Source organism: Hoplias malabaricus, chromosome 1 (assembly GCF_029633855.1).
Source record: "Hoplias malabaricus isolate fHopMal1 chromosome 1, fHopMal1.hap1, whole genome shotgun sequence".
Classification (NCBI taxonomy): domain Eukaryota; kingdom Metazoa; phylum Chordata; class Actinopteri; order Characiformes; family Erythrinidae; genus Hoplias; species Hoplias malabaricus.
In genome coordinates, this window is record NC_089800.1 from 24571227 (window position 1) to 24588281 (window position 17055).

Below are 17055 nucleotides of genomic sequence, written 5' to 3' on the forward strand. Positions count from 1 at the left end.
AGTGTTTCGTTCACAAACTAGTCCCGCCCTCCACTACTCCGATTGGTTCGCTTGAGTGAGAAGGCGGCGTGGTGAAGTAGCCTAAAATCTTCTGATTGGACTGTCTGACTGTAGAACTACCGTTATGGGGCAATAATCTTCTCTGTAAACATTTAATTGGTCAGTCTACACGTCAGTAGTCCTTGTTTACGTCAGGCAAAGCTCATGTACCTACCCTCATCTCGAGCAGCTATGCCGAAATGTAAATGTAAGTTCTCGGATGAATTAAAAAAGAAATTCCCATGTTATCCCATGTGTAGCAAATAAAGGTGTAAAGGACCTAAAAGCACACATAGGTTCAGCTAAGCATACAACGGCAGCAAAGGGTGAAAGCTCTTCACCCCCCCCGCCCCCTCTCCTCTTTTTCACCATCTTAGATCTGGTCACCCTAAATTAGCTCCAGACTTTTGTGCTGAAAGCTAAGTCTGAATGGTAAAGTAAAGGGTAACCGAGAATGATTTTATAAATAAAACCACACAAATGTCAAAAGTGGAGGAGATAACACAGCAATGTGTAAAATAAAGGACTGCAACAATTTATTATCATGTTTATATCACTAATAGTAGCATTGGTCAGGGAGCTTCTTATCAAATCCTATAAACCCACGAAGCATGGCATATTCTGTGCAAAAATACCTTGTATATTGAATGTGTTTATATGTTTGGCCATATTATTTGATGCCGTACTATGTGTCAAGATTTACATCTTTAGAGAATGACCCAGAAGATTGAATGAGCTTTTTTTATTGTGTCTGAGACCAGGGGAATAGCCATGGCCTTGGAACAAATTGGGATTGGCCTCTTTGTGGGTCCATACGGAGAAGTCAGATTGCCGCACATGGTCAGGTTTAATGAGTCACCAGGGGAGGGGGAGGTGGGGGACGTGATGGGGCACTGTGAGCAGAGCCTGTTTGAAACTGGGGAGCACCATCTTTTGGTCGGCGAGCCCCGGAGGGCAGCTGGGCACACCACCTGTTAATGAGCTGTGAAGTGGCCCTCATCTGAGAGCTGGACTATACACCATGCTCCCTACAGGCAGGAGGAGGCTGGGTGGAAATGGATACTGTTATATGCTTGGGTCTGAGTGTGTATGATTGATTTTGTTGTTGCTGGTAAAAATATCTTACAGATCCATTTGGTATTGTATTGGTCATGTGAATGGATTTCTATGGTGTATCTGTGAGGCATAGCCCAGATGACCAGGGTAAAGTAGCCATTATTATCAAGAGGTGTTATTTTTGGTTTGTGCATACGTTTATACACAATAACCATGTTGTTCATTGGAAATGCCTTATCATTTTTATATTATTGTTTTATAATGCCAATGAAAAAAAGTGTGTTAAAATAAATAAATAAAAGTACAAAAAGTGCCATGGTGTCACTGCACAGACAGACAGCTTTGTGAAATCCTGTGTATATTTTTGCACTTGTCTCCCATGCATGCACTGTTACACTGCAAAGTAATGATGTCCTTGATCTTTTTGTTACAGCATTGTGTTGTTGTTGGGATATTAGTAATTACAGCTCATAAAAATCAATTGTCATCTAAACTTACAAATTCCCCATACCTCTCTGTTCAGTCAGATATTGGAGTGGAGTCAGCACTCTCTATGCACTTCTTTAGCTCAGCATAAACTATGATTTCTGCAAAAAAGAGGGGTTCCGTTTTAAAAAAAAAATATCTGCACAATAAATTATTTAAAATGTAAACAAAGACATTCAGAGTGGTATAATATGGAACAATCCATTGTAAATAGAAATAGAAATAAACTGAGGAATAAAAAGCTTGCAGGTTTAAATGAGTGGTGGTAGAAGGAGCCAGGCACTTGGAGCATTTAATAACTCCAGTAAATAAATCACTGAAAGCTTTTACATGAGATGAGATTAATTTTTTTTCATCACTCATTGATTTGATGGATTAATTAATTGTGAAGTGATACCATCATATATATATATATATATATATATATATATATATATATATATATATACACATATATATATACACACACTACCTGTTTTGGATTATGAATAAAAAGACTACATATATGCAGTGAAGACATCACTTCCTGTCACTCATTACTTTGCTTCCTGTCTCAGTTTGAGTCAGAAAGTTTCTCTACAATTTTACACCAAATCTTTCTGAATAACTTTGTTTACAGCTCAGTGATTGAATTATGGAGGACTGAAGAGGAACTGGTGTAATTTCCCTTTAAAAAGATTCAATTTAAAAGTCAAATAACCCCCTTTGTTCATTATTTTTGAACGCAGCATTACTCTGTACACTTTAATGCATCAGAAAACTCATTAAAATAGGATAATTAATATAAATACACAGAGAGCACTATTATATTTGACTAGATACATAAGGTCATTGTAGTTTCATGTTTTATAGCCTTTTGCTAGCATGATCTCCAGTAGGGAAGGAAGTCTCTTGATGAAGGGGAATAAATATGCCATATCCACTCTAATTAGAAGAGAGGTCAGAAACAGGCTCGCTCTCCACACGCCGTTGACCTTTCTAATCAGCATCCATGCCAGCTAATTTGCTTCCACACAAAACTTTACAGTCACCTCCCAATTAGAATTAGCATCTAGCATGTTGGCTCCAAAGTGTTTATGGCTTGATTTCAATGGGGTGGCGGTGGTCAGACTTCAGCGCACCCTAAGTGCTCTCAGAAGAGCTACTTTTGTTGTTGTCTGTCTGCCATTTATCCTCTGAATGATGCCAATCTTCATTCAGCTGGATGACAGACTGCATGGCGGTCAGCTGGTGAATTCGGACTCACTTTTCATTTAATTTCCCCTCTATGTCTCCTCCCCGTCTCAAATTAACCTCCTGTCAGTGCCCCACAATGGAAGTAGGCATGCCCCACTCTGATTTATCCCATATTTAGCCATCAAAGGGGCACCGACCCCAACTCCCCCCTCCCCAAATGCCCCCCCCCCTCCCCAAATGCACCCCCCCCCACAGCCCCATGCCTGGCAATAGAGTGTGAGTCTATAAAGCAGGGAAAAAGACAAGCCTTGATTGGGGTGTGGCCATAGTCAATGGGTGTGTTAAGGAGTAAATAGTATGTGTCTGTGTGTGTGTGTGTGTGTGTGTGTGTGTGTGTGTGTGTGTGTGTGTGTGTGTGTGTGTGTGTGTGTGTGTGTGTGTGTGTGTGTGGATTTGGAGTGGGTGGTCTTGTTTCTTGCCCCTTTATTCTGTTGGTAGAATCACATATCCTCATAATCATTCAGAGGACACTGGGGCACAGGCCAATGGCAATTGAGACCACCGAGCTCATCCATGGACACATATAACGTGGACTAGTCTTAAATCTCTCCCTGTGGATTAATGACAGATCATTGGTTACTATCCATCTGAGTGGCATCTAGGATTCTTTTCAGATATAAGAATGCAGGCTTGGAGATATGATAGCGGAAAGGAGCCATTTAATATTAAATTGTTCTTGAGTTTGACTGTGGTGGGCTTCTTGTTTGAGGGCTGTTTAGGAGCCACTGTGTTGCTGGTGGCCCCTGATTCTTCTCTAGAAGTCTCAGTCCCTGTGTTACTTCCAACAGACACGGGAACTGCAGTGACACCTAAAGAGGGGGTCACACAGGCCCCTGCTGCAGGACACGATGAAGACAACACCTTGGGCTACACAGGTACCGCTGTTTCTTCCTCTATTTCCACTTTGCTTGCTGTATTATTGTAGCTTTTCTTACATAAGGCTGCAGGAGCACTGCACTCAATTTTAAAGAGATAAAACAGAAAAAACTGTGCAGTATAATACAATACACCAGGGTCCAATAAACAATTGAATGTGTTATCAATAATCACCAAAACAAATCTTCTATTAAGGGATGCAGTAATGCTACTGGTAGTTGATGGCTGCCAAGCAACACAAGAACCACAGATTGTCCTCTCAACAGTGCTTTTTAATGGCATGTTTACACAATACAGAAGTCACTTGCCATGTCTGATCTTATATGTGTGTATAACCACAATGTGCTATATATGCTTTATAATATATATTAATTGTTATCTGAATATTGGCCCTTGAATTAATTGCATTCACAACACTGAGTATCTAATAGATCACTACTTCTTTGGTGTTTGTGGTGTTAATCATTGCTAAGTGCATCCTCATGATATGACCGCCATTAACTCAAATGATCCTCATTCCTCTGCCTCAATTTTTCTGTTGTGGTAATGATTAAAACTCCATGCCACGTTTCTGACTCAATTACATAATTTTAACAAAAATGGACGTTAATTTGCCAACATTTATTACACTATGCTGCATTCAAGATTTTGTCCATACACCCTGCAATGTTAAATATGACATGTAAATAACATAAGTAAACCCTATGGGATGGCCTTAAATTTGGAAGCAATGCAATTGAAACCAAAACAGGGGATGAATATTGATCTTATTTTTGCATAAGGGCTGTTTTCTATAGTAAGAGCACAGATGTTTTGGGAAGAAAGTGTATGCTCCTCTTGTAATTAGAATAAAAAAGCTGTGTTCAGATTGTTCAGAAAAGCTTGCTCTAATAGATCTGATGTGTGGGGATTTGATAACCTCTAGATTTTACTTTGAAGTGCACAATGGGGTGAAAGCAATGACATAAGAAGGGAAAGCAGGTAGAATCCCAATTTTCAGATTCCACCCACTTACACAAGATTAATTAAATTGTAGAGGACAGGTGTGAACATCCTTGCGCGTTTGTGCCTAAGTGAGAGTAGAAATCCTTTCCCAGTGCTGTTGTGTGTGATTCTTGGAGCTCTGTAGAGAATGAGACGTCGATAAAAGAAAGGCCGCTCTCAGTGTGTGGGTGATCTGTTGAGATGAGAATAACAGCTACAGAGACTGAAGAATGATGTTACAGTTCCCCGGCATTTTAAAGTCTCTAATTGAGTCTGATTGAATAAAAGACAAATTCAGAGAACAGTTCAGATCGATACAGGCTTATTACTGATTTCACCACTCACAATAGAAGTGAAACATACAAATAATTTACTTTTATTATGTTCTGTGCTCATCATGGATATGAAACAGCCTTTAGAAACCAGTTTATTAATGGAGAGGAAAATGTAGATTTATTAAGCCTCATTATGAAAGTGTTTCATTGTTTAAACGTCCAACAGCTGTCTTGTTTTTTTAACCACAATTCAGCTTTGATTGCCCGAACCGAGGACATACACTTTTATTAATGTAAAGTACTTATTAGCAGATCCTAAACAGTTAGTGAGTAAGGGAGCGAGGGAGGGAGATGCCTGACAATGCTACAGGAAACAGTGTTCCCATCCATTCTGACCAAAGATGGCGCTGAGCATTTAGGGTCTGGTCGAGCCTGTAACAAGCAACAGAAGTTTTAAAATTTCTGTGTTGATATCTTTTGAACCACAAGAGATATTGCAAATCTGATTGCGGCAATTGATTCCTGAGACCTTTCTGGTCTTTGTCGCTACATGAACACCTTTAAGTTGCCCTTGATCCAATATGGTGGCTTTCAAGATGGCGGCCATGTTCCAGACACAGCCTAAAAGATGAGCCCCTCACCCATTATTTGCTGGGGTATTCAGAAATGTCATTTTCCCTTTCATTTCTGAGACAAAAAGATGCCCTTTGACTTTTGGCTCACCCTGTACTTGGGAAATAAACCGTTACAAATTGCATTTTCTTTTTGACCTATCGTTCACTTTGAAGCAAGAATATCTTTTTAGAGCTTGTTGTAGTCGATGACCTCTCAGTCTGAATTTGTGTGAGTGTCTGGCCATTTGCAACTACTAAATCAATCACTTTATTAAAGAACGGAAGGGAGCTAGACAGTATTTACAGAATTTCAAGGTGAAGGCCATGGCGGAAGATTAGAAAAGGACTAGGGTCTACAAGACTGGAGACATATTCCTGTTCATAGTGAAACAGAGGGAAGAATGGAAATTCATAATATGCAATTAAAAATAGTCAAGGTCCAACTCCCACAAATACATAGATTTTTACTCCAAAATATCTGTCTGAATTTCTTAATAATTCACAGACGTGTGCGTGCTGCCTTTTCAAATTCTCTTTGGTCAGTTATTAGGTTTTTAGTAATTAAGACATAAATGTAAACGCAGAGTGCCGAATGTTTCAAAGACTCAAAAATGAAGAAGCATTATTAAATCTGTGTGATTGCATGTACAGTATGTTGAGGTTCAATTATGTTCATTTGGGGCTGGAACGGATTAATAGCATTTCAGTTCATTTTAATGGGGAAATTTAATTTGATATACGAGCAAACTGAGTTACGAGCTCGGTCAAGGAATGAATTAAACTCGTAAGTCAAAGTATAACTATTCACATTTACACTGTAAAGGAGTTTTCTTAATAGCTGCATTTGTAGCTACACTTAGGAACATGTGTATGTTTTTAATCAACTTTGTCTTCTTTGTTTACTCAACTTTTACAGTGCCAATAAAATGTACATTTTTTATAATGAGGGAACACGTTTATGGTATTTAACAGCTAATTTTATCCACAATACCTCCTTGTATAATCAGTCTACAGAGGAAACTAATACAGTGTTAGGGCTGCCACATTATCAAAGGCATTTCTGCTGAGAAAGATGCTCTAAAAACAGCCAGAAATACAGTTCCCAGTCTGAGAGCTTTCAGAGCTGGACATCTATCTGCAAGCCCTGCCCTTTTATGATGAATTTACAAAAAGTGGCCTCATTTTTTTCAGATTATATTGTTGGAAGTAGGCTACACGCATATACAACATATGTATTCCATAAATAATTTTGCTATTATTTTTTTCAAAAACTCTATATATCAATAATGAAAGTCTTTAAGAGAACCAAGATAAATATAGAGTGTGGGCCCATTTAAATCTGTGCTGTTAAATATATGTGGAGGCTGATTTGGGGCCGGGATATGACAGCCTGAGGTGGAGAAGTCTATTTAGCTCCCTCTCATGTGAAGCCTCATTACAGGTTACAGCTTTGGCCTTGAGTCCTGACCTCGGCGCCAAGGCTCATCTGCTCACCCGCCAGCAGCACAAGAGCACTGGGCATTCTGCTGGACTTTATTAGTGCCAAAGTTTCCTGCTGTCAGCTTCGGCATCACAAATCCTCCACACGTTCCTGCATAAATGGTTTCTCCCCACCCAGAGTGGATGTGGGGCGCTCATTCTCAATTGAGCGTATCCTCAAAGCGTGGCTTCTTAATGCACGCGGCTCCCCCATAGAGAAAAATGTGGCAAGAGCAAGTCCTGCCTTTAGGGCCAATCTCACTTGAGATGTAATTACCTCCCTCACTCTCTGCAGCAGCCCCTCTCAGGCCTCAGTTTTGAGGGGGGGCGTGTCCAGAGGGTCTTTCACCTTCTTATTCCCAGTCCAATCTCTATTCACCTCTGATAGCTTAATTCTTCATGTGTGTTCGGGAAGGGCTCCGTCAGGCACCACTCTCCGCGGTGCACCAGGTTAATTCTGTCAAGAGGGACTAAAGTGGAGAGAGGAAGGAAGGGTAAGATGACATGGTGCACTAAAGCAAAGAGAGTGCTTTCTGATTATTCATCACCATGGAGCTCTCTGTGCTGAAGAGAAGCAGAACCTGTTTCACAATTTTGGTTGTTGTTGCGATTAGCATGGCTGAGAGGATGCAAACCAGCCTGTCACCACCCCTCCAAACACATCCTGCTATTTCCTGCTATAACAACCTTCTAATTCCCACAGATGGACGTTTTTGGATACTCAAGAGGTTTTTGCCCAGAATTGTAAGTGACCCCCTCTTATATTCTGGCTGGTGTTCAGGGGCAAGAAAGAGGGGTGTTGACTTTATAAAGACTGTTTTAAACCATTCAGGGCACCATAAGAAGAGAATCAGAGAACAGAGGCTGTATATCAGTCTTTAAGAAACCGTAGCAAGTGTTTAACCCTATGGTCTCAGAAGTAAAGTGAAGAAACTAAACCATCATGTTGCTCTGCAGTACACTGCATATTCAGACAAAAAGCAACTGTACCATATCCTGTATTGACTCTGACCCGACCTGACTGGACCCCAGGCTTTGCGTCCTTGCCATTAGCATGAGTGAGATTATCTAAAGATGCAAAGCAGGCCTATCGTCGCTGAATGCTAACAGATTGCTCTATAGAAACGTGCAGCCTCCAAATTTCCACAGATGGAGGCTCCTGGGTAATCGTGAGGATTTTTCCCTGAATCAAATGGCCTTCACTTGCACGCTGGCTGAGGTTTGTTAGAGAAAGGGAGGGTGTGGGGGCTGAGGGAGGATTTGGGAGAGTCAAATGCACCTCTTTTGTACTGAGTCTAAATGTCCATATGGTGCCCTTATGACTGTCAAATGAGGGTGTTGCTGATTGACAGATTGAGCGAGACGGGTGTGAAATACCAGCCTCACTTTATCCACAGTTATTCAACAGTCATTCAGCATCAATTATCTGTGTTTTCCAAGGATTCTCATACACATTCTGTAGGGGATTACAGATACTGCTCGTCGCTGAGGCTTTGTGTTATACTCTGCAGTGTGTGTGTGTCGTGCATCTCAAGGACCCAGATAATGGCAGGGTCAGGGGCATAATCTAATCTCCTTGTGCCCCTACTATAGCCAACTACAGGGCACCTCCTGGGATTTTAAATTATGAAAGTGAACCTTAAACATATTTATAGAAGAAGCCATTGAAAGTAATTTAGAGAAACCTTTTTAACAAGTTTATGTTTTAAACTTACTTCTCTGTAATGAGAGAAGACACCGAAAACTTGCTGATTCAGTACATGGTGAGGAAAGCTGCCCATGGACAAATGAATGTGAAAGGTTTTTCTGTTCTTACATTTTGTTAATACCCCTCTCAACATGGTTTTAAATATATAATAATGTATAACACAAAATAATCATTTATCAATCTTACATTCATTCATCCATTGTCTTTAAGCGCTGGTCCAGTCCAGTGGGGGGACTCTATCTGGAATCCAAGGGGAGCAAGGCAGGAACACCTCCTGGAGGGGGTGATACACACTTATACATTCACTCACTCACACCTATGGACATTTGTGTGCTGCCAATCCACTTACCAAGTAGGAGGGATGCTAAGCACCCGGAGGAAACCCAAGCTGACACAGGGAGAACACTGCTGTCCACTCAGAAATGCAAGGGCATGTCAGATCGCAGAGTGGTGTCCTAATTGCAGCATACAAAGTCCTGTATCAGTAGCTGGAATCAGCTGAAAACCACTAAAATGCAGCAGGAGAACACTTCAAAATTAAAAATAAAAAATAAAATAATAATAATAAAACCCTCAATAGAAACAGGCCTGCATCTGTGCCACATATTAGCAACGTTATCACAAAATATACAGATCATTTTTAGAAGATATTTATAAAACTGAATAGACAAGGCCTATAAGTCGGAGACCGCTTGGTTTCTTTCAGCTGTGTTGCTAAGCGCATGGAGATCTTCCCTGGCTTATGAAAAGTGTGTGTCATTGTAGATTTGATCTTAATGTTTCACAGGCACTATTTGCAGCGGAGGTGCGAATGGGTTCAGCGGCCCTGGGCAGGGGTCTTGGCTTGGTGGGACATCAGTATGTGCGAGGGGTGAGATTTCGTGCTGCGGGTCATAAATCTGCACAGCACCTGCTCCTCCAAACTCCTCTGGCACGTGTTGTGGGGTCAACGGCACCACATTTCCCATCCATCATATTTATAGTGCTCATCACAGCGGCTGGCTTGTTTTGGCAGCTGACAGCAGCAGGGAGACAGAAAGAGGTCTTTCAGCTTTGTTTTTTTTTTCTCCTCTTTTCGTGGGAGGGGGGACACACTTTTTTAAGGAACAGAGATGACGGAGGGGGAAAAAATGGAGGCGTGAGACTTCGGCCAAGAGTGTGGGAGGGAAAGGGAGAATACTACTGCTGTCACATAAACCCGATTAAAAATGTCCTGCAAAATATTATCAGAGAATAACACTCTCTAATGGCACCTGTTCTCTAAAGGGTAGACAATGGAAACATAAACATTGCGCAGTTGTTTATCTGTATCGCTGTACAGCTGTTGGGAGGAGAAAGCTTTGCCATTTTTCTGGCAACACTTCAGACCTAGGCCTGTGTACCTAAACTTTACGCTAAAACAGGCTGTCCCAGATAGTATTTGTCAGTAATTCGTTGACACTGAAAATACTGTGCAAAGGTCAGAGACCACTTTAAAAATGAATAAATAAACAAAAACATTTATTTTTCTAGAAGCCAGTATTGAGAAATTCAATTCATTCATTCATTATCTGTAACCCTTATCCAGTTCAGGGTCACGGTCCAGAGCCTACCTGGAATCATTGGGCGCAAGGTGGGAACACACCCTGGAGGGAGCGCCAGTCCTTCACAGGGCGACACACACTCACACACTCACACCTACGGTCACTTAGGTGGAGTCGCTAATCCACCTACCAACATGTGTTTTTGGACTGTGGGAGTAAACCCAAGCACCCGGAGGAAACCCACGCAGACACAGGGAGAACACACCACACTCCTCACAGACAGTCACCCGGAGGAAACCCACACAGACACAGGGAGAACACACCACACTCCTCACAGACAGTCACCTGGAGGAAACCCACACAGACACAGGGAGAACACAACACACTCCTCACAGACAGCCACCCGAAGGAAACCCACGCAGACACAGGGAGAACACACCACACTTCTCACAGACAGTCACCCGGAGTGGGAATCGAACCCACAACCTCCAGGACCCTGAAGCTGTGTGACTGCGACACCTACCTGCTGCACCACCGTGCCGCCCAGAAAAAGAAATTATCAAAATAAAAAATCAAACAATGAAGCAGGAGCGTTTCTCTGAACAATTTACAGGCCACTCCAGAGCCCAAATTTCTATATCATTGAATGTTTTAGGAATTATTTAGATAGTGAAAATACAGCAAAGACAATGATGATGAATGAACCAGCTGAAATTTTGAAATTCATTTTATTACAGGTTTGCTTTGGGGAGTATTCAAGATAGCGACAGTCTGATATATTTGATAGTGCTACTGTGTGCTGACAGTAGAGCAGAACTTCACTGTAGAGAGGCCAGGAACAGAACTCTTTTATTCTGTTAGAGCTAAAACCATTTCACTTGCTGACACTGAGTGAATTTCAGTTTATTTTGTCCCCAGCTTGTTTGCAAGACAGCAACCAGAGCAGTGAACACTGTGTGGGATTGTGCAGGTTTCCTGTATGTTTTTGTCTTTAGGACCTTCATCCTGTTTAAGGCACAGGCAACTGCACCAGCAGGAAAAAGAGCAGAGTGGCCCAGTCTCTCAGGACAACCTGCTCTGTGGGTCTGTGTTAATAACGGATCCGAACTGCTGGTCAGGGCCCTGTCCAACAGCTTGCACTGCACTGATTGGCCCAATCCCCCATTGTGAAGGTGGAGAGGGCACACAGTAGCAGAGACAAAAGCATCACTTGGCTCAGTCGCTCTCAGACAGCCTCTCTATTCATTTAAAGCCTCTCCGGCCAGTAAACCAATTAAGCCAATTAAGCATGAAAACACAATGTGACTTGTCCTTGCCACTGTGCATAAAGGAGCGAGTGAGACCAGTGACAAAGCTAGTTAGAGAAGCCTGGAGCTGAGGCGTGCTACGGAGTCACCAGAGACACTTTTGTTTCTTTGCGAAGGGGGTCTAAGTCCTGTTGGTGTTTTTCTTGCACTAATTGGGAATCATGGAATGCTGTGGCTATGGCGCTGAAGAGCTTGTAGAGAAACACCAGAGGGTCCAATCTAGCCTTAAAACCTTCTATATCTGTTTCCCACTGCGCTCCAACCCAGGAAATCCAGGCAAGATATGAGACCAATTTATATGGGAATTACTTCATAAAGATTTTATTTGATATTGACTTTGATATTCATTTAAAATATTGAGTCAAATATGCGATGGCCCTTGAGCAAGGCATCGAACCCCAGACTGCTCCCTAGGCACCATGGCTAGGGCTGTGTGCTTACTGCCCCCTAGTGTTCACTAGTGTGTGTAAATGTGTGTTTCACTGCCCGGATTGGGTTAAATGTGGAGAACAAGTTCCTCTGTGTGCAAGTGATTCTGATTCTGATTCTAATTCTATTAAGTGCTAGTGATAAACTAGTTTGGGATATGTTTGAAAAAGTTTCCCTGGGGTGTTTATTGTCTTTTATTCATAACTTTAGTTACAAATTGGCCTAGAACTTGGTGACAGCTGTAGTAGAGGTGCATTGCATTCATTATCCGCAGGATTATTTCATTTCCCAAAATGTTAAAACTCTGAATGCAATTCTAACAGCGCAATTCCACAGAAACTGATTCATGCATCAGGGTTTTTTCCTTCTTCTCAGGTTTATTTTATGCTGAAGCTTAGTGTTAATCCTGTGAAAAAGTGATGGACAGCGAAGCCCCACACTGTTTGGAAGAAACACCACAACCTGTTTATCGCTACATACAGCTTTTTGTATCATCCACTAATGCAGCTCTCCTTTTCTTCTTTCTTGCTTCCTCTCCACGTCCGCCCCATGGGGGGTGTCGCGTTACGCATGAAGGAACTCACTGGGCCACAAAACACAACCAGATTTGTTCAGCCTTGTGTTCAGGGCCCTCCTTGTTTCTCATGGCTCAGAAGTGAGCGAGGAGAAAGCCCTCTCTGTGCTGTCTTTAGTCTCTATTTTTCGTGTTGTTTTGGCTCATCCACTGTGAGCTTTGTAGACTTTTCTTGCTAACTTTTTTCATAAAAGCACCGGAAGGTAACTGTACTTGTGTAGACTTACAATATCATCATTTTCCAAAAAAGCATGGAAACATCAAAATGATTCCAAGTGCACACGATTCATTTACATTAATCGAATTTACATTCGTTCACAATGCGATGGGCAGGTGAGATCCAGTGTGGGCTCAACTGTCCACCAGCCTATGTCCTGGTTTTGCCAAATGTGCTTGGCCTCTGTTTCATTTATAGCTAGAACAAGTAAATTGAGTTAACCCCCATTGGGTTTAAGTGCCTCTAAGGGCACTTAATTGAGTAGCAAATACATTCAAACTGAATATGTGCCAGAAAACAGAGACTAAACAACAGAAAAGCCTCCTGCATTGCCCAAAGCCTTTGCTGTGTTGAGCTTTTACTCATTATTGTGTCCAACAGTTTGTGTAGAGTGTGTTTTTTTGTTGTTGTTGTTGGTTTTATGTTAAGCTCTGTGGGTGCACACTCACCAGGACATGGTAAAGTCCAGATGGTTGTATGCAAGAGACATTTTTTCCCAGTGACAACACGCCTGTGGATATCTCCGGCTCGGTCATGCAGAGAGAGTGGGACGCTTTCTGACAGGTCACGCAGGTTTTGTGCTAAGAAGAGTGCAGAATAATGACAGGACAGCACTTAGTGGTTCTGGAATCTTCTCTTGTGTTGGTGCAGCCATGTGTGTGACAACACAGGACCAGGATCAGCAACACACTCCATCTCTCGGGGCCATACACAGAACAGCTAAGTCATCATCTGCTCACAGAGCCTTTCACGTTATCGTCAACAAATTAAATTTTGCACCACTTTCCCCTTAAACTTGTATGCAAGACCACTACTCGAAAAGGTTCTAGGCAGAAGAAATGTAATTGGTTACCAGCCATTAGGAATGGATGAATGTGATTGGTTAGCACACATTGGGCAGATATATATTCTGAAGAACTACTTTCATCTGAGATATGACTTCTGTCTCTGAGACAGATTCACATTTTGCAGCTGCCTCTGATGAAACTGCAAATACAAATTTTCAGGAAAGGATTTCCTCAGAATCTGCCTCAGAGGTAGTAACATTTTCCATTAAATTAAAACAAAATACTGAAATATTTGAGGCACGTCCAACAAGTTATAAAACAGAACAAAGTGTACACTGTAAAAAATGTCTGAATTTTACGGTGAAAAACTTGACAGTAAATGATTCTAAATAGGTTGAAAATATTTTCTGTTACAGTGAACTACTGTAAATACTTTTATCAGACAAAACACTAATTTTTACATCTCTTTATAGTAAAAAATACATTATTTCACTATTAAATGCTCAAGCCATTAGGGGCGGTACATGTGTCCAAGGACTGGGAGGAGCTGAGACTCATGGGGGAGCTCCCAGCATGCCTTGCTGCTCCATATTTTTGTGATTTTCAGTGTTTCTTTGTATTTCTCTGTCTTTGAGAGTTTTTTTATTTTGAGGTGTATTGGGGTGATTATTTTGTGTACTGTGTGTGTGTGTGTGTGTGTGTGTGTGTTTGTGTTTCTGTGCATTTTATGACGAGATGTGTGTTGGTCAGGAAAGTTTACCATCAGCTTCCCAGTGCTGAAGCATGGCACCCACAGTTCTTTGTTCCTTTCTGCAATACCTCCTTTTAAGGGCTGAATATATGATGTGGTTTGGCTAAATCTAAATATGGCTATATCTCAGTCTCCATTCTCTCATTTGCCTCACTATTAACAATTTTATTACAAAACAATGTTTCTTTGGGTTTTTTATATAAATGCTATGGGGTATTTATAGTGTAATACTTTTTTTTTACAGAAAAGTACTGTAAATAAAACAGTTCTTACCAAAAAGAATATTGTAATCTCATACATTTTGACTATATATTTTATGTTGAGGGGCGGCACCGTGGCACAGCAGTCACACAGCTCCAGGGACCTGGAGGTTGTGGGTTCGATTCCCGCTCCGGGTGACTGTCTGTGAGGAGTTGGTGTGTTCTCCCCGTGTCCACGTGGGTTTCCTCCGGGTGCTCCAGTTTCCTCCCACAGTCCAAAAACACACGTTGCAGGTGGATTGGCGACTCAAAAGTGTCCGTAGGTGTGAGTGTGTGAGTGAATGTGTGTGTGTCTGTGTTGCCCTGTGAAGGACTGGCGCCCCCTCCAGGGTGTAATCCCGCCTCGCGCCCAATGATTCCAGGTAGGCTCTGGACCCACCGCGACCCTGAATTGGATAAGCGGTTACAGATAATGAATTAATTTTATGGTGAAATTTTGCCAAATCTGCTGCCATTTTTTACCATAAATGTTACAAGTTTTTTTACAGTGTACAATAACAAAATTAAAGAATTATACTGCACTTGTAGTTCTTCCAAAGACATTTTGGACAAACAGAGGAGGCAAAAACATGGGATAAGGCAGGGCTTTACTGGTGCTGTCTTTGAAAAGTGTGCTAACCAATCACGTTCATCCCACCTTTTCACTGATAACCAATTACATGTGTTCTGCCTAAAAGGCAGTGCTGCTTCTAGAACCATTCTGAGTAGTGATTTTACACACAAGCTCCCCTTTACCCCAAAAGACCCCACCTTCTCCTTAAGTGCAAAATACAGTCGATCGGCCATCGATATCATTACAACATCATTAACTGATCTCACTAATGACCATGTGGCTGAACACAATCAGGTGCTCACAGTAATGTTTCAAATTTCTGCCATAAATAATAATACAATCAATAACAATAATACAATCACATGATTGTGATTGTAATTGTCAGTTTGTGCTTGGTTGATTAAAACGTATTAGACATTAAATAAGTAAATGTGCATGTTGTACGCTGTTTGGTATAGGGTCTGTACCACTGGGTGTTCCCGTGTTCCTCAGTGTCATACTCATGAAAATGATTTGTTGCCTCTCATCACAGCAAGGCTAGCACTGTGACACAGTGACACTGCTTTGATTTGTGACTTCCTGAGAACTTGAAGGTTCCTTCCCCTGGGCACAGAATTGTCTGAAACCATCTCGGACGTCCCTCTCACTGTCCACACTCAACACATTGGAGAGAGCAGTCCATCCCCAATCAGACTTGAAAAGAAGTAAGAAGAAACACAGTTCTGCATTCATGTGCTTTTTTCTATTGAAGCGTTCGCGGCTCTGACACAAGTGCTTTGTTCCCAGAAAGCAAGGTATTTTCAAATGGATAATTACTCCCTGAATTAACCTGGAAGGATGCTGGAAGGATGTCTTTTAGAATGGGAACTTATCAGTGTTCTGCACCTGGACAAAAAAAGCAAGACAAGATGTCTTTTAATGGAAGAGCAAATAGATAAATAAGTGTGTTTCATCATCCAGTAATTCAAGCGAACAACTGAAACGTCGCAAACGCAATTATGCTAATAAGGCTGTGCTTCCTTCAGCTCTGTACTAAAGCTCTCTCTGTCACGTCTGTAAAAACACTTCTGAGAAATTTGGGCGCAGTCATAAAAGACGACTTTGAAGCTGGGGAACTACTCATTGGTGTTTTGTTTCGATTTATGCATACGTTTGGCAACATGGGTGCACTCAGTGGATAACTCTCCTGAATTGCACATGGCAATGTTCCCCTGTTGTGTGCAGGCACCAGGACAAATTCCTTGTAAGTGTAACATACTCTGTGAAATATAGTATAACTCTCCTCTGTAGCATTTGCTCAGCATGAAACTGTAGGTCAGAGGTATTCTTTTGAATCCCACACAGTACAGTATTTTACATGTGATTATTGTGACCATTTTTACATGTGACCATTGATTATTCTATGGAAACTGTGATTAAACTGTGTTGTGGATTAAATGTTAATGTTGAGTGATTCCTGCTGCTGGAGCTAATCTGATATTATTCAGCTGACACTGATTATAGAATTAAATACACAGCTAACACTTTAGGGTAAAACTAAACTACTAAAGGTTAATAAACTGTCTGTTTATTTATTAGGTTGTAAATACATTAAAAGTCATTAATAATCATTTCTAACACATAAATGGAAAGGGTAACAGTGACCTTGTATTTACCACAGTGGTGCAGCAGGTAGGTGTCACACTCACACAGCTCCAGGGACCTGGAGGTTGTGGGTTTGCGTCCTCCGGGTGACTGTCTGTGAGGAGCGTGGAGTGTTCTCCCTGTGTCTGTGTGGGTTTCCTCCGAGTGACTGTCTGTGAGGAGTTGGTGTGTTCTCTTTGTGTCTGTGTGGGTTTTCTCCGGGTGACTGTCTGTGAGGAGCGTGGTGTGTTCTCTTTGTGTCTGTGTGGGTTTCCTC

At 41.6% G+C, this 17055-nt stretch overlaps 1 protein-coding gene across 2 annotated transcripts in view; it reads left to right on the forward strand.

Annotated features, from left to right (window-relative positions):
* The window catches only part of robo1 (roundabout, axon guidance receptor, homolog 1 (Drosophila)), a 281736-nt gene that overhangs the window by 86034 nt on the left and 178647 nt on the right, over positions 1-17055 (forward strand). The window contains exon 3 of one of the 2 annotated variants that reach the window (XM_066660266.1): positions 3606-3692. The exons of the other annotated variant lie outside the window; for it this stretch is intronic. Within the exon in view, the coding sequence (XP_066516363.1) occupies positions 3606-3692 (87 nt within the window). The remainder of the gene's footprint in view (positions 1-3605; positions 3693-17055) is intronic. 2 annotated transcript variants of the gene reach the window in all.